We start from the raw sequence: 17,618 nt of genomic DNA, 5'->3' as shown, positions 1-17,618 counted from the left end.
AGTTGTGATTTAGTGGAGCCAAAAGGTAAAAGGAGCCCAGGAGCTAAGAAAGTTGTGAGAATGTAATGGGTGAAAGAAACCTAAATGTAGGGCCATGTGTCTTTGCTGTCTGCCTTACTCTCCTGTCATCAATATTACAAATGTTTTATGTTTTAGTATCTTTTCAGGCAGTTTTAAAAATCTTTATACAACTGTGATGTTGAAGGTTGTTTTTAGAAGCAGTCTAATGGAAGTTGAAGAGATCTAGTCTCCAAATAAAACAGAGAGGGGCTGTGTTTTAAGCAAGGGAGAGACAACCTCAGGCATGTGTTAGCTTGATTCTGAAAAAAAAAAAAAAATTTTTTTTTCAGTCACAAAAGATCTGAGAAAGCTGGCACTGAACAGCTCAGGAATAGGTAAAGGAAGGGAGCCCCAGGAGCTGGCAGAACCCTGGGGCTGTCAGCCAGTTGAGATGTGGTCTGGAAGCTTTTTCCTATTGGTCTTGTTCTTCCAGAAGGAAGTTGACTTTTCTTAGACCTCGGAGTTGGGGGAGGGGAGTTTGCTTTTCATTGTATTTATACTCATGTGACAAAAGTGAAAACTTGGTACCAAACTCAAGAGCATTTGGGTCTGCACCAGTAGGAAGGGGCCCATGGTGATGGGTAGGGGCAGGGGTCTTTGGAGTTTGAAGCCAGTGACAAGTGGCCTGGCAGAGTTTAGGGACTCTAGTTGCCCAGGACCTTAGGCTGGCTGAGAGGCTCATGTCAGTTGAGGAAGACTGGGATGAGAGCCACTCACTTCTCTTCTCTGGCCAGTGGCCTAACTCTGGAAAAATCCAGAGCTCCTGTGCCCCAGCTATCTGGCTAAAGACTGGGAAAAGAAGAAGCCATAAAATGTTCCACTAGCAATTAGTCCAGATTATACCAGCCCCTGATTTATAAGACCGTAATCTCAACAAAAGGAAGATGGAAAGGGACAAAGCACTCAAGGCCCACTTTACAGAGGAAGCTGGACTTGACCTAACCGTGAGATCCAAAATGAGACGGTAAGGACAAAGGGCTGAGTAGAAGGTAGGCTGGGTTGAGGTGAGGGACAGGAAAGAGCAGTCATCTGAGTTTAACTCTGGGGATGAAGGGGGTGAAAGCAGCAGGGCCACCTTGGGCCTCTCTGGCTGTCAAGAAGGGAGTAAGCAAGGGTTCGCATTGATGCAGGGATGTCATTGGAGGGTAAATATTAAGGAATATAGAGGTGGAGGGATTGTGTGTGGAGGTGCCAGGGTAGGAAAGATAAGTATGGAAAGAGTACCATCTCTGAGCCTTGTCAGGCATGGTGGTGCACACCTTTAATGTCAGCACTCAGGAGGCAGGGGCAGGCAGAACTCTGAGTTCAAGAAGAGCCTGGTCTACAAAATAAATCCAGGACAGCCAGGGCTACACAGAGAAACCCTGCCTCAAAAACAAAAACATCTCTGAGCCTCAAGTTCCCTAACCATGAGATGGACCCAACAAGACTACAGCAGGTGCTAATTATGTAGTGTGTTTAGCACAGACCCTGGCACCCACTGCCCCCAACAGGAAATGGTAGCAGGGGAAGACTGAAAACCACAGTATTTGGAACTTAAATGTCCGCGTTGGCATCAGTACTCAAATAGTACCAATACCAACGTTCTAATTGTGTTCATATCAGAAAACGTTTTCTCTACGAATCACCTTCAACTGCCTCTCTAAGGCTCCCATCCCTTCTCCTGCACCCAACAAAAGGCAAAGAAGGCAGGGATACAAGAATCCAGAGCCTGCTGCTGCCTGCTGAGAGAACTAATCCCTCTCCAGGGTTCATGGTTCCACTCTCAAACTTTATAGCAGGTGCCACTAAGCCACCTCCAAAGGGCTCGACAGAGGTTCAGTGTAGTAACACCATGCTCTGTGGAAGTCCCGATCCATGCTAAGGTATTCAAGGTGGCAAATCCTTGAAGGACAAGCTTCAGTGCACTCCTCTCTCTGGGAAGACACTGAGTCCTCCAAGAATCAGGGCCAGTATTTCTGCCAGTGGGCTGGAGCTTCCCTATTGGCAGTGGCGTGTCAGGGACACCGTCCTGTTTTCTCCTCCACTGTGTGTTCTAACAACCTTACAGCTGCGTCTGTGAGGACAGTCCAGAAGCCTAAGTCCCCATGCTAGAACCAAAGCACAGCTGGCCACATCTGCACCTCAGCACAGTAGGTCTTGAGGGTCAGCTTGAGGATGCTGGGATGGGCCCAGGAAGGGGGTCCTTGAGGTGTGATCTGGAGACCCAGCAACTTCTGTGCAGAGGGTTCCTGGCCAGCATAGTACCCTTAAGGACTAAGCTTTGGGCCCATAGTGTCTTAGTGCCAGCAACAGGGTGGAACTACAAGGCCAACAACAGGAACACCGGCAGAGCAGGGTGTATGCTACTTCCACCCATGCCTTCATGCAGCTTACCAGGAAATGGAAGTTGTGGACATGTGAAGGCCGATTCCCAAGGGCCAGGATGACCCAGGCTCCAGTGAGTCAGGCCCTCTAGCTGAAGCTAGAGAGAAAGGAGCAAAGCAGGGAGACAGAAAGAACTAGAAACAGAAGATGAGGTATAAAAAAAAATCTGTATTTATATTACAATGACAGAATGACACAGCACAGCCCCATCTGTTAGACAGGTGGGATTGGGGGGCCCATTCCACTCTGTAGCTCAGGTCTCATAACTCACCCACTGCACTGGCACCAGGCCTCTTGTGTAGCCCCAGACTCTGGCACGGAACCTGCCCTAGTGCCCTAGTTTAGAGGCCTGAGATAACTTGCTTGCTGGCCTGGCTGGGGTCAAGATCCTCTGTGCAGACACAAGGGGCGAAAGGCTAACTGACCCCACAGAGGCAGGGAAGGCTTGGGGCAGACAGAAGGGTAGGGACTGTCCAGCCACAGTCTGGTGCACAACTCCATCTGCTTAGGAAGGCACGCTCAAGCAGCTGCAACGTAGGACTACAGAGGTGGGCCTAGGGCCCATACGGAGATAAAACCTCTGTGTCCTCTCCTGCTAGACCAGCTGGGCCTGCAGCAGAATGGTGGGTCTGGTATATCTGGACCACCTCCCAGTAAGGGATACAAGCCTGAGCTAAAAGTTCTGAGTTCTGTTATGGAGCACCACTTGGCTTGCATGGACAGGTGCAAGTGGAGGACACAGCAGCAGCTATTTTGGTCCTGATTTCTTTCTACAGATACACAATAGCCTTGGCTGAATCCCATGGCCACCAGTAGTGGCCATAGTGTGCAAATGGTAGAGAGCAGGAGGAGGACTAATGAATATGTAACTCTTAGCACCAGCTCCCATGCCTATGGACCACCCCTCACACACCTGTGAGTGGGAGGAGCAGCTGGCTAGCACCCCTGGGTGACTGAGGAGGCCAACTCCTAGGCTAGATGGGAACCATAGCCTGAAAAGGCAAAGGGCTGAGCTGCCATGAAATTCAGCCAAGGGGCCACTCTGATCACCAAGAGTGGACTCTGCTGGCAGTGGTGGAAGCAGAATCTGAGGTGCTGCAGATGGAGTAAGTAGCTGATAATATAAGAATTCAGGGCACATCAGGAATCCTGGAGTTCCAGGACCCTGAAGCAAGGCCTTTAAACATAGCTCTGTCCTGTGCTAAGGGTGGGTGTGCTTAAAACAAATGCCCAAGAGACATGCTCAGCAGACACTGAAATCCCCAGTTGGGCTGAAAATGTAGACAGAACCAATTTACTAAGATATTGGTTATCCTTCTATTTCATGGACTCCTACCCAGGCCTGCTGTCCACCTGTCATCTGGAGTACCCAAAAGGCAAGTTCTATACCAGAGCTGTTTCCAGGCACCCTGTTCTGCCTATCAGTAAACCACCCACCCTTGGATGCTCATTGGCATGACTGAAGATAAACAAGAATTTCCCCCACAGTTTAGAAATTGTTTACAGATGCACCAGAGGAGGTGGCAGGTGCTGCTGTGGGCCAGCCCATGGCCACTACCCAAATATTGCTGTGTGGTACCCCTAGAGACAAGGTCTTCTAGTGCTGAAAGGCCAACAGAAGCCTCCTGGTCAGGCCTGCCTAACCTCCAGAGGAGCTGTACTTATCAGCTGTCCATGGCTGACACTCCAGGTCCTTGCCCAAGGCCCAGAGAAAAGGCCCTACGCCAGCAGGCCTGCTGTCCCCAAACTTTCAGTCGCAGCCACCCTGCCAATTACCATGGAGGCAACACTGGAGGCAGGTCATAGCCCTGCAGGATACAAAAAATTAGCGACGGGAGTCACACAGGCATGCACATGTCCCTCCCAGGAGGATGCAGCTGCTGGGAGGGGCTAGGGGCTACCTGTGGGAAAGCAGTGAAGGGGGGCACCTGCCAACAGGCCTGGTGCATCCCATAAGCCATGGGGACGTGCTGGTGGCAGTGGGTGGGGTGAGACAGGGGACACAAGGCACACTATGACGACGTGACAGAGGACGGGTCCCTGAGACACTGGGTTGCTCCCACCCCTCAGCAAACCAGGACACAACAATGGCTAGGAAAATAGAGTACAAAAATCTCATACAGGAAATAGAGACGGCACACACTCATGTCCCTTGGCGAGCCTTCAGAGCTTTTTTTCTCTTTTTAAAAATGTTTCTGTTTTGTGTTTTGGGCAAAGCCTCTGCCAGCTGAGGCTGCCTTGGGCAGAGCTTGTGAGGCTCCTTCTGGGAGCTCCCTGTCGCACTTTTTTTTTTTTTTTTTTCCTTTTTTTCTTTTCTTAAGAAAGGGAGTTGAGAAAGCTTGGAGGACTCAGTGGTTTCAGCTTGCCACCCAGCTTATTCCAGTCCCTTGCCAGGAAGAAAGGCCCTATCTATTTCCTGTGCAGACTAGGCAGAGCCATTTGGGCTGGCCTAGGTAAGCAGGGGCCTGAGTGAGAGTCAGGCACAGGCTAGGGACCATCATTTCCAAATGACCTCAGGCAAACTATCTCAGGACATACATTCTCTGATGTCCACATGTCTGTGTGTAGATAGATGTTTGCAGGTGTGAGCCTAGGTGTATGTGTATACATCAGATGGTCCTAAAAGAGCAGAAGCTACCCAACTTGATATAAGGTGGTCCAGCCAGACCCCAGGAACATCCCCATGGCTCCTGACACCATGGAAAAGGAGGCCACCCACCTGTTCCAGATGTTCACCCAAGTCCTGCCCTTCACAGATCCCTCTGTCCACACCTCAGGAGTCTGTGTGGACCAACAGGTAGATGGATAGATGGATGGACGGACTGCTGCACCTGCCTGCCTGCCTTCCTTTCTTCCTTCCTTCTTCCTTCCTTTCTCAGTCCACTTCTCTCTCCTGGGATCCGATGATGGGGTTCAAGCTCCCCATGGTGGTCATTAAGGCCCCTACACGGATCCCACTGAGATTTGTAGCAACAACATTTAATACTTCTGGAATGATTAGGAATCTGAGAACAGATCGTGGGCGGCTACGCTGGGCTCCAAGATGTGAGCGCCTGACCCTGCTTCCCTGCATGGGGCCTTGCCCTGCAGAGAAGGGGCAGGCAGCTTAAGTCCCGACCAAAGGGTGGTCAGGCAAAGGCAGGCAGACCAGGCAGCAGCTGTAGCTTCGAGAATGGCACAGCAGGAGGCCCATGACGAGGCTGGCTTCAGTCAAGGGAGGACTGGAAGGCTGAGACGCTTGGCTAGGTGAGCAGGCAGGTGGGCCAGGAAGCAAAGAACATGGAGCCTACGAAAGGCCAGGGCAGCCAGGCCGCCTGCAAGGGTGCCCATAGCTGCTGTCGCTGCAGCCACCGCTCTGCAGGCTGTAGTGGTCATCGGCATCACTGCTGCTGCCAACACTGTCCAGCTCCCCAGGGCCAAACTCCATGCCCTCTATGTCCACCTCTGAGAGAACAGAGAGAGGATGGGTCAGGGTGGCCCTCCACGGAAGCCAGCCTGAGGCTCCCTTCTGAGAGCCCATACTTCTCTTTTATGGAAGTGGAGGCCGGGATTAGGGGAGCAAAAGAGGTCCTTTGGGCCCTCAGGTAGAAGAGGCTAGGATGGTTCTAGTCAAAGTCAAGTTATGAACCCAGACTTTGTAGCACATTGTCCAGAGGTGAGTCATCCTCTGTCTTCACACAGCCATACCATGGCCTCTGTGCCTCACTGTCTTCTTCCCATCCATCCCTTCTTCATGCAAGGCTGGAGAATCGCTGTAGTACTGCCAGAAGTTAGTTCAAGTGGCGTGGACGCCTTGTCACCTCTAGGATCATTCCCACACTAGGTACTTCCTTGTTCCCCTGGAACTTTGGTGATCCCCATACCCAGAGGCCAGGGATGGGCTGCCCCAGCTTATACCTTGCTTGCCTGGGGACTTACCTTGCTCTGAGTCATCCGTGGACACAGCAGAACCAGTGCTGTCAGTGCGCACACGTTCTACACTCTGCACCGATAGCTGCTCCAGACGTCGCTTTAGGAAGCGGTGCTCCCGCTGCAGCTGCTCCTTGATGCTTAGTGCCCTGCGGTCCTGCTCCTCCAGTTTCTGGGGATAGAGGGTGGTCTGTGATCCCATAGCCAAGAAGGAGTAAGCTTCCTTAGGCATAAGCACAGACACTTTACAGGCAGGATCCTTACCTACAACATGGCCTGCTAGACAGAGCCACAGAGTTGTCCAGCCAAAGGCTTAATATTTCCTTCCTCACCCCAGCAAGGTGACCACTTACTCAGCTTGGTCTTTCACTCTCAGCCTGCTGACTTAGTTGTAGAATGCCCAGTCCTGCTGGCTAGCCCCAGGAAGTGCAGACACATGTGGGCTTCAAGCCTTGAGGCAGTGTCATCCAAACTGGCAGGCACCTCCCTCCAGCCCTACTCATGAGAGCCCACCTGCCCCCAGACTGGGCTTTCACTGAGTCTAGCCACATCACGTGAAAATGGAACAGTGTTGGGAAAATGGTGAGGGCACCTGCAAGCAGGCCTGATGTATTCTCTAGGGCAGACCTTCCCACTTTCTTAAGGCCCACCTGAGACACTGCTGTTCTATCAAAACCCCAGGGCCTTGGATATAACTCTTTCAAAGTTACTGCCACCCGACCTGTGAGGCCACACCTGTGGGACAGAGGACCCCCTCTGAGGGGAAAGAGACCTACCTACTGTGGTTGACTGAAATGTTCTGAGAACACTGAACTGCATCAGGCAACATCTCCCTCACCTAGCCTCACACCAACTCCTAAGAAGTCTCTACCACTCCTCCCTCTCCCCTTTACACACTGTCTGTGAAGGCAAACAATGACCTCTTGCCCCTCTCTTACCTCTGTCTCTTCTTTCAGCTGCTTCCCTTTCATAGCCCAGCACTATAGAGAACTATCTGTACCAGCCTGGAGCCTGTCCTGTCTAGCCAACTATCCTGTCTCCCTGCCAATCACCACTCAACAAAACCCAACACAAGCCATTTAGCCTCCACATCACCAATCAGCTTCTGCTGGGCTTCCCCATAAGCTCCTGATACATACCTGCTGGGTGATTCCACCACCTACCTCCAGCTCCTCTGAACCACTGCTGCCCAAGGGTAGGGATGGCTAGGGGACTTCAGGGTGGCTGACTGGACACAGCATGCTTACCTTGATGTGCATCTTAGCACGCTTCAGGAGGCTCAGAGTGGTGTGGCGTGTGCTGTCGGGGCCCAGGGGTACCAGCTGCTTGAGCTGCTCCAAGTAGAGCCTGAGTTTAGCTCGTCTGAAAGAGCCAGAGACAGACTATCAAGCTAGGTAGCAAATTCCACAGAACTATGGCAAGTGTGGCTGGTACAATGTGAAAGTGGCCAGCTGGGAACCTCCACAGGCCCCAGCACCACTATAGGCTGGCCTCTTGGCCTGGGAGTTGGCCTAGACTCTGCCTCAAGGCTGGAGTATCTGGATCCCTCTCCAGGAGTTCCTTCCTGGCCTGGATAATACCTCCACTCAGGAGCAGCCTGTCACAGGTACCTCTGTGGATGTGGTGTCCACATGATTCCTGGGCCTAAGAGCCCAGGGAACAAATATCTGAGTCACCTACTGTGCCCTGTACAGTGTGCTCTAGTCACTCTTGTCCTGACAGAAACAGGAGTTGAAAAGGTAGAGGGAGGGCTGAGGACCACCTTTCTCTGCTGAGTTTGTGGTCTCACTGGAAACTGCATCATTCCAGATTTTTGTTCCTGTATCCATTTGTGTGAATCTATTTTTTTCACAAAACGTGGAGCCATATTCATAGTACTTGTTCGTGTGCTGCAATACTTCACTGCCTGGTCTGAAGGCACAATCAGTTCACCTCCAGAACTACCTCTGACATTCCAACAATAAGAGAGGCCGCTGTCTGCACATTCCACCTGACCAGCATCTGCAGGACACCAGTGTTCTGCCCATTATCTGCTTATGGAGCTAACCATGCTCCCTATAGGAAGCCAAGGTGGTTTCTAAGTCAATTTCTAATTGGACAAATTCTTAGAAGTGTAACTGGCAGGTCAAAAACAAAAATTTTTTTTTGAAGATTTTGAAAACCTGTTGCCCATCTGTCCTGTCATGGCCAGTGCCCACACACACTCCTTCTTTTACAGTGTTTTGTTTGTTTAAATTTGCCTGTTTATCTTCTAAAGAGAGGGGGGTGTATGGAGTTGGATGGGTCGGGGAGGTGGGAAAAATCTGGAAGGAGATGGGGGAAACCATGATTAGAGTATATTGTATGAGAGCCAGGTGTGGTGGCGCATACCTGTGATCCCAGCACTCAGGGAGGCAGAGGCAGGTGGATCACTGTGAGTCGAGGCTAGCCTGGTCTATAGAGAGTCCAGGACAGCCAAGGTTACACAGAGAAACTATGTCTCAAAAAAACCAATATATAGTCACAAAGCCCAAGTACACCCACAGACTCTCTCAGTCCTAAAAGACTCTGGAAGGACAACAGGCAGGAACAGCCATTTCTTGGACAGAGGAGGGGGCCCTTGGGAGCAGGAAGACTGTAGAGAGATGTTAATAGCCACACACAGAGGGTTGGAGTGCCACCCATGCCATTATGCCTTTCAAACTGCACCCATTGCTGACAAAGCACTTTCTCACCTAGTGTCCTGGCCTAGGACCCTGAGGCCTAGAGGTCCTTTTGGTGAACTGGAGTTAGACCTTTGCAAGAATTTCTCAGACACAAGACTGAGGCTGGGCTTAGCCAGGAGGCAGAGTGAGTGAGATCTGTGTAGGCCCCAGACCCTGCCTCAAGGCTAGAGGATCTTCAGTCTCACCACACACAGACAGCTCCCGGTTCCATGCTACTGCATGCATGGTTACCCTCCCAGAGAATCCAGATCTCAGCTGCACCGCTTCCAGCACAGTGCGCATACAACCCTAGGAACTGAAGAAAGCTGGACTGGGAAACAGAGATGGAGCCTTCCAGAGAGAGTGTCCACTGTCCTGGAGCCATCACTGGGACGTGGCAGGTGAAGCTGCCAGGTTACCTTCTCACCAGCTGTACTTGTTACACAGCAAATAGCAATTCCTACAACCCACCACTTAATCATGTCAGCAGCAATGGCTTTTTGGAAATTGACAGAAAGTGCAAATTGACAAGAAACAAAGTATTCCCAAGTTCTCTGTCCCAGATATGACCACACTGTTGTTTCAGTGTATCTATTTTTCCAGTTCGTGAGTGTTAAGTGAAAACATTAGGATACAGAACCACATGTGACAAGTGACCCACTTTTGTTTAAAAAATAAAAAGAGCAGACGCACAGAAGAGACTCAACAAAACACAATGAAGCACAGGAAGCATGCATCTCCAGGGATGCGGCTGGCAACCTTTATTTCTTTAGCTTTGTGCTCTTCTGTATTTTCCAGGTTTTCTATGCTTTTTAAAACCCCACATTTACTTTTACAATCAGAGAAAGACATGTTTGTACAAGAAAGAAACATGGCTGAAAGACAATTAACAGTAGGAATGCACTTGCAGTACATATAAAAAGACAGAACGGTTAGTATTCGTGATATTTTGAGCTCATACACATCAAAAATTAAGAATACTGCCTCCGTGTAACAATGAGCAAAGGACACAAACAGGCGAATTGCAGAAAACAAAGGGCAAATCTAACATGAAAACGGACTCCATCCCATGAGTAATTAGGAAATAAAGACTCAAACAAATGAGCAGATGTTCATTTTCTCCTTTGTACCTACTGGAATGGAAAGAGGTGGCTGAACTCACTTGGGGGGCACAGGGAGGCCTGTCACAGTTCCAACTGACCACTGAGTAGTACTTCTATTTTATGTCTAGAATCTGGGTGCTACGAACCATCCCTGGGCATCTGAAGACTCGGCTCCACCATGATCAGGTCAGAGGGAACCTGGGATGTACAGCCGTGGGCCTCTACAGGCTCTGAGGCCAGGGGGCTGGGGACACAAGGACATAGGTCTGGAGCACTTACATGGTATTGGATGAAGGATCCTGGTGGGGATAGTGGGTAACAAGGGCCCCTTATCATTTCAGGGGCCTCCAAGTAACCAGGATAAGGTCTCTGGCTAGGGTGTAGGGAGCACATGAATAATACTTTAGAAAAAGGTTATTTCTTCAAGAGGCAAAGAAAAGTCACATGACCATACATAAGCAATGTAAAAGCAATATGTCAACCCAAACCCAGGAGAGTCCACACCCAGGGCTAAGCCTATGGCTGCTGAGGGGATGTGGGAAAGGCCCTCCCCTATTCTGAGCATCACAGTCCTAGAGTCTAGAATCTAAGTCCTCCCTAAAGTCACTATAGCACGCCAGACTCAAGACATGCATGGCTGTCCCTACGCATTCCAGACTTGTCAAACCCCTGAGCTTCTAAAGGAGGCAGAACTGCCTCCTGGAATTTCTGCATTACTATCATCAACAGCCCTCTCTCTCCTCACAGCCCATCCCTTGACCCTGCCACACCTAGTGTCTCACCAAAACCCGGTACTCCTCAAAGAAAGGCCTAAAAGCTGGGGGCGGAGACTTGGCTCCATGCCAGGGTCCCCCAGCACATATGGGTCAGAGTCCTGGCTGGATGACAGAAGTAAGTTCCAGGCCAGGTTACTGGGAAAAAGGCAGTGAGGAATTCTACCACAGTCAGTAGGACGAGGCCAGGGGAGCCCCATTCTTTTCTATTTATTAGCATCTTCTAGCTGTTGCTAACAAACATGTTCCTTGTGTGGTTCCATATGGCTGCATCAGGCACTTGTGGGCACCCATGCAAGAGCATGCCAAGGGTACCATGGCAAGCCTCAATAACCATATTTGTGCCTGGGTTAGGGGCCTAGCTGAGGGCTTAGACCTGACCTCTGAAGTAGACTGGGACATTCCAGGAGTGCCAAGGGCCTGGAAGAACACCTAGAGCTCTCATTAACACTAGCTACGACCAAGGACTAGAGCTGAGCCTAGGAGGGTTGCCAGGCCCTGAGGTCAGCCACAAGTGCCAGCCTTGCCAGATATAGCAGAGTTACTGACCTACAAAGGTAGTAGGTAGTAGGCCTAGGCTTGGCTGGGTACTGTTCAAAGCTCTAAAAGGGGATGTTCCACAGGCCCACCTGAGTCTCTTTGACGGATACTTCCAGTGAAGGCAGTGTCCAGGGTATGCTTCTTATGGTCTGCTAGGCAGCTAGCCATGTGTTTCCTTCCTTCCTCGGGACAATACACAGCCCTTCCTTCAGCCAGCAGCCAGGAACACCGGCATCAATCTCAGGCCAGCTACAGCCAGCCATAACTGATGACCCTACCAGGGCCCAAGCTCCAGGCCCGACTGCTCAAGGCTGTCTATATCCTCCTGATCAGCTAGGTAGAAAAACTCTGCCTTGATCTGGGTGGCAGAGAGCTCCAAGATGCCCATCCAATTTTACCCTGTGTTAAATTAAGGTCCTCCATGAGACTCAGTCTAACTATAGGCTTGTGAAGGATGGAGGATGGCAGAAACCAAGGCCAAGGTTAATGGATATCTGCAGAGGTCAGAGGTCAACCCTTATCCTCCCTAGAGGTTGCCATACCCTTACTACCCACTCTTCCCTCAATGGCATTCCCCATCTGTCCTCACCACCAGCTGTCCTCCCAAACACTGCTTCCAGAAAGCCCTCACCATAGGCTAGGCCAATGTGCCAGAGTCTGGACAAGGTGGCTTGATCTCTTCTGACCTAGGAGAAACCCCAAGCCTGCCTCACACTGGCTTCCATCCCTGTGGCCTGGCCCCCTGGGAACCCCCCAAACACACAAACCAGTGCAGGAAATGCATCTCCTCAGGGAACATGGTGTTCTGTCCCTGCCCAGCCACCCGCCCCAACTAGAGTCCTGAATCCTGGGAGAGCGGAAGTTGGCGCTGCACTGGGCGCAGGCATGGAGGAGGGGGAGGGAAAGAACTGGCTGGGCTCCAGACTTTTCCAGTGCACCCAGGAGGGCTCATCTAGGATGCAGAGTTATGTACCCCACCCCTTAAACTGCAAGAAGGCAAGACAGAACTGGTCCACTCTACAGACAGGAGCAGAGGTCAGGATAGAGCTGCTGCCTAGCGTCTCTCAGAGGCTTTCCCAGCCCCTCGCATACTGCTTATGGGGCTGCCTGGCCTAAAATACCTCTGCTTCCGCTTAGGCTGCTGCTGGCAGCCACGAGTATCTCCTTCACCTCCAAACTCCCAGGCCCAGCCATACCTTGTCACCACTGTCAGAGGGGAGACACAAACGACAAAATGAAGCAGCCTCAATGGCCACCAGCCATACCAGGAGCTGACTAGAGCCAGGGTGCAGGGAGAATACCTGGGCCTGATGCCCTTCTGGTGCTCTCTCAGTCATGCAGAGCATCACAGATCCTTAGAAAGGAGGCCCCAAAAGGACAAAGGTAAAAGGGGAAATGGCTGATTCCCATGCAAAGGCCACTGCACTGAGAGCTGAAACAAAGCTTCTTAAGGGGCTTAGGGACACCTAATCACACCCCTGTCCTCTTCCAGGGAGCCAACTCAGACTGCTACCAGTACAAGGAGCTATGTTTCAAATCCTTGGTACCCTCCCAGCTCTGACCCCTGGCTAAACACCAAAGAATAGGGCCTGAGCCCAGACCTTGTCTGCTAATCCAAAAACGCTTGAGAACAGACCCTGGCTCCCTCTATAACTGGCCTCTCCAGAGCCTAGAGCATAGCCTGGCAACCCAGACAGGTCAGGCCAGAAAAAATATCCCTCAGTAGGGGGGTTGAGGGTAGTCACATCCAGTAGCTCACATGGGAATGGGGGTGCCACTTACCTGTGCTTTTCTAGTTCGTTGTGTGAAGACCTGTTTAGAGAGATAGAAAGACAGGGCTCACTCTAAGGCAGAGCACAAACAACAGTGGCTCTTTGTAGAGAGCCAAGAGCCCTTCCACAGTGACTTGGAGGATCTAGGTCCAGGATATCTCTGGATGTTGAGAGCTGGGGCAGGTATTCAGCTGCCTACCAAAGGCTTGGGTAACCTCACACTGAATTACAAAAATTGGGGAGGAGGGCACAGAGATGCAAGTAGATCTAAGGGGCCCATTGCCACACAGACCAACCAGTGAGGCTCACAGTGGCTCTCACTGGCAGGAGGACAAAGGGCCCCTTCCAGAGTAGGTAGAAAGTCCTAAGAAACAGGAGTAGCTGGTATTGGAAATGTCTAAGTGTCCAGCAACCTTCCTTCTCTGCTCCCCTTTCCCTGAGGCCAGCTGTGCCCTTTTATGCAACACAAGCCACACCACACACACACACACACACACACACACACACACACACACACCACAGAACCAGTGGCATTCTGAGCATGTAACCTGAAGGCCAGGCCCTCAGGAGACAAGATGATCCTGTCTTCCCATGGCCACTCTGTCATACAGATAGGAATATCCAGGACAGAGCTGTTAAAGCCAAGTCACCTTACAGGGGCATTTGAAAGAAATGTATGCTTTTTGGAGGCCTGTAGTTACATAGAAGATGGCTGCTTCCATTTCTCTCACAAGCTGTATTACACTAGAACATATTAGCCAGGGACCAAATCTACCTTCTTTCAGAACAGTAATCCCCACGGGCTGCTTGAACCCCACAGGACAAGCCCACTTACTTGCAGCAGTCTTCTGAACACCACAGGTGCTACTCAGGTTTCCAAGTGTCTCTCTCAATCTAAGGGAATGCCACAAACCAACAAGGGCTTCTCGGTCCCCAGATTGCTACACATACGAGCAGGAAGCTTAGGACACACCTGGACCAAGTCCCACCTGGGCTTCTGCTGGCCACTGCCCACCTACCCCTTCTTCTATTGCTTCGGAACTTGAATCTGTTATCTTTCACCAAAAAGCGTACACACTCTGCCTTCCCCACCTACTGAAGCCATCAGGGTGCCAGCTCACCCATCAGGCCCTGCAGATTCCTGGGCTAACCTTACTGCGTAGTTCCCAGGGTCTTCCAAGACCTGCTAGTCACTGGGGCTGAGCCAGAGCCTCAGAATCCCTCCACGGGCCAACCAGAGCTAAGCAGCTCCTCACTGACCTCTGGAGAACTGTCCTTCAAGCCAAAACTGCAGCCCAACTGGGTCTGTAAGACTGCTACTTTGTGTAGCAGGCTGGGGTCAGCAGTGGCCTTCAGTGCTGAGACGGCCTCCACCTCCAGCACCAAAGGATGACACTTGTCTTGCTCCCAGCCCTGGACCACAGGGCCACTCTTCAGCAGCATGGAGGGAGGATGGCCTTTCTTGGAACTCTTCCTGAGTCCAGTAATCCTGTGTGGGAGCTTGTCCCACAGGTTCTAGAAGCACCTGTGCCTGAGGAGAGGTCACGGCTGTGCCAGATGCTGTCTGGTCATCACTTTGATCTGATCCTTCAGCTCCCCTTCTCAAAGAACTTGACCCTGAAAGGCTAGCTCCAGCCCCCTCCCATGGAGTCACTGCCATTAGGGTCCTGTACAAAGTCCTAAGAATCAATCACAGGGCTGCTGTCTCCTTACCTCAGTGCTTCCCTTGCCCATCTCTCACCCTGGCCTGTTTTCCCAGCTCCTCAATTCAGCTTGACTGAATACAGCCTCCAGGGAGAAAGGGCTGTCAACCAGGCCCTAAGGCCTTAGGCCTTGAGGGAGTACATTCTGTCTAAGGAAGCTTTAGGGGAGGTGCACCCAAATCAGGAAGGCCCTCTGTATCCTCTGCCCCTTGCACCCAGTTCTGCATCCCAGCAGAAAGTAGAAGGCTAGGACCTCATCCAGAAACCGGGGACAGAGGTGGTTAAGCGGCCCTAGGCAAGCAACTGAATCTGTCTGTGCCTTGGCTTCCTCAGTTGTAGAGATCAAAATAAGACTTCTTTTAGAAGGCTAGGTCAGATTGCTTACTTGTGTACATGGCAGAAGCATTTGAGGGCCTCAGCTCAGGAATGCTACCATTCCTATCAGCTGTGAGTACTCCATGCCACAAGCACCTGAGCTCCCAACCTGGGGTTTAGGGCAACAGAAGGAGGGGCCAGGCCATCTCACTGTGGAAGCCTGGGGCAGTGAGGCCTCCAACATACTTTGTCCTTTTGTAAACTGTCCAAAGCAGGAGACAGACCAGGGGCTGGGACTCAGGCAGTTAGAAATTCAACCAATTTCTTGCCAGGCCTAGGACACCACAGAAATAGGTCCTTGTGCCAGCCTCTCTGTTTCCCAAGAACAGACAGGCCACAGGAATGAGCCGCACCCTCTGCCAAGGGGCCCAGAAGCCCCCATCCTGCCAGAGAAGCTCCCAGACTGACCACACAGGAGTGGCTAGGCCAATATTGGCCCCTAGACAGTGTCAGGTGTGCCATGGTCCCCACTGAGGCCAGGAAGGTGGAACCCTTAGGAGTCCTAGCAATGCCCAAACCCCAGCTTGAGGGCTTCTTCCAAGAACAAGGCCAAGGCGAAGAGAGTCGGACCTTAGGACTCTTGGTAGAAATAACTCCTTGCAGCTCTTCACAACAAGGCCAGCCCTGCACTTGTAGTTGGAGTTTCCCGTCAGTAGGCTGGCACAAGACTGGTAAGTACCCAGGGAGGGGTCTCTGGCAGGCTCCTGGGGGCAAGGTGCTGGGCCTAAAAGCACAGCCAGCTCCAAGAAGTGCAAGGGAAGAAGGACTGCCCAGTTCGGCCCAAGCGAGGTTGTAGCGGTCGGCACCAACTGACAACTCCTCTCCGGTCTGGAAAAGTCCAGAACGGCTCTGGGCGAGCGCGGGCGCTGTACGCGTGGCACTGTTTACGGCGGCGGGAGGCGCGGCCGCGGGAAGATGGCGACGCGCGGGCGGGGCCGGCACCTCCTCCAGGCGGGCCGCCCGGGTGCGCACAGGACTGCGCTGGGGACGCGGAGAGGACGGGGACACTCGGGCGGAGCCACCCCGAGCTGGCTGGCCACAGCGAGCGGGGCTGGGAGGTGGGGGGTGGGGGCGGTACCTGTTGTTCGGGGCCTTGCGCACCAGGCCGGACGTCTTTGTTTTCTTCCTGGCGAAGTCCCCGTCGAAGGGCAGCACGGAGGCGTAGCCGTGCTCGGCCTCTGCGGGACAGACGGTGCGGTCAGCGGCCCCCTGCTCCCGCCCGCTGCCCGCCCACCCTGGCACAAAGGGGCGCCGGCTACCTCGGTCCCTACGCTCCAGGTACTCGGCCGCCTCCAACAGCAGCAGCAGGGAGTTCAGCTCCATCCTGCCGCCCGCGCATGGGACGGCGGCGGCGGCGGCTGCCCGGCGCGCTCCTGCCGGCTCTGCTCGCCGCACGCCCCGCGCCTGGCGGCACACCAGCTCGACTTGCGGACTCCAGCGCTGGGCCGCCACCCTCCGCCCCAGGCCCTCAAATTGACACATAAGGCGAGCGGCGGTCGACACAGCCAATAGGCGCGGGTGCTCTGGCCTGGGGGGCGGGTCCTAGGCTAGTGTCGGCCAATGGGAACTGGCCGAACGCCTGGGGCAGGGCTGAGAATGTTGACAGATGCGAAGCTTGGTTAGGATAGGCTGGCCCCAGTAGTAACAATTTAGAAGCCCAAGCTTAGCAACAGCACGTGGTGGCCCGGCCCCAGTGCTCGCTGACTGGCGGCCGTCGTGCATGTTAAGTAGGTATTGCACACCGATTGGGCCAGTCCTTCTATGTAAATTGAGGCTGCGGACCAATGGCCGGCGACGGGGCGAGGGGCCAATGAGGGCGCCGGGGCAGGACGCGTTGCCGAGAGGAAGCACAGAGCGGTGGGACGGCTGCCCGGCCTACGCTGGGGCCCGGAGGACGTGGACCGTGTCTCAGTAGACACCCGGCAGGATGCGCTGCGGACACGCGCCCCGGCGCTTTGTCGTGCCCATGCACGTCGTGCGCAACGACCTGTTGCCCGGAGTCAGCTGCACCCTAGTCTCGGTGGAGGACCCGGCTGGGAGCCTGATTGGGGCCGGCTGGGATCTCGCTAAAGGACTGCAAACGCCACCCGTCTCTCACGAATAGGGGCTTCAGGGAAAGCTAAAACTTGGGACAGGGACACAGATTGGAACCGAAACGCTTATCAGAAGATGTCAGACCCAAAGTAGGCACGATCACTCAAGTTTCCTAGTGGCCATCAGGAGTCAAAGGAAGGTTACCAGGCCTAAAGAAGGACCTCCAAGATCTGCCGCCACAAGCGAGAGGAGGCCGGGAGTGTAGACAGTGGTGCATGGTCTAAGTGTAGGGCCATTC

At 52.8% G+C, this 17,618-nt stretch overlaps 1 protein-coding gene across 2 annotated transcripts; it reads right to left on the bottom strand.

The window, feature by feature from the left end:
* Nucleotides 1–5,385: 5,385 nt before the first annotated feature.
* Nucleotides 5,386–16,756, bottom strand: Mxd4 (MAX dimerization protein 4). 2 transcript variants are annotated; one of them, XM_021643657.2, is made up of 6 exons: nucleotides 16,546–16,753; nucleotides 16,365–16,464; nucleotides 13,219–13,248; nucleotides 7,584–7,698; nucleotides 6,346–6,508; nucleotides 5,386–5,871 (listed from the first exon to the last, which is right to left on the bottom strand). In XM_021643657.2, exons 1-6 carry the CDS (start codon nucleotides 16,607–16,609, stop codon nucleotides 5,714–5,716), a joined length of 630 nt encoding a protein of 209 aa, XP_021499332.1. In that variant the 5' UTR covers nucleotides 16,610–16,753; the 3' UTR covers nucleotides 5,386–5,713. The 2 variants fall into 2 exon arrangements, with proteins under 2 accessions (XP_021499332.1, XP_060221479.1); XM_060365496.1 differs by lacking the exon at nucleotides 13,219–13,248 and having other exon boundaries at nucleotides 16,546–16,756.
* Between the last annotated feature and the right edge of the window lie 862 nt (nucleotides 16,757–17,618).

This window comes from Meriones unguiculatus, chromosome 12 (assembly GCF_030254825.1).
Source record: "Meriones unguiculatus strain TT.TT164.6M chromosome 12, Bangor_MerUng_6.1, whole genome shotgun sequence".
NCBI classification, from domain to species: domain Eukaryota; kingdom Metazoa; phylum Chordata; class Mammalia; order Rodentia; family Muridae; genus Meriones; species Meriones unguiculatus.
Note: the sequence above shows the minus strand (reverse complement) of the source record. Positions and strands in the feature narration are given on the sequence as shown.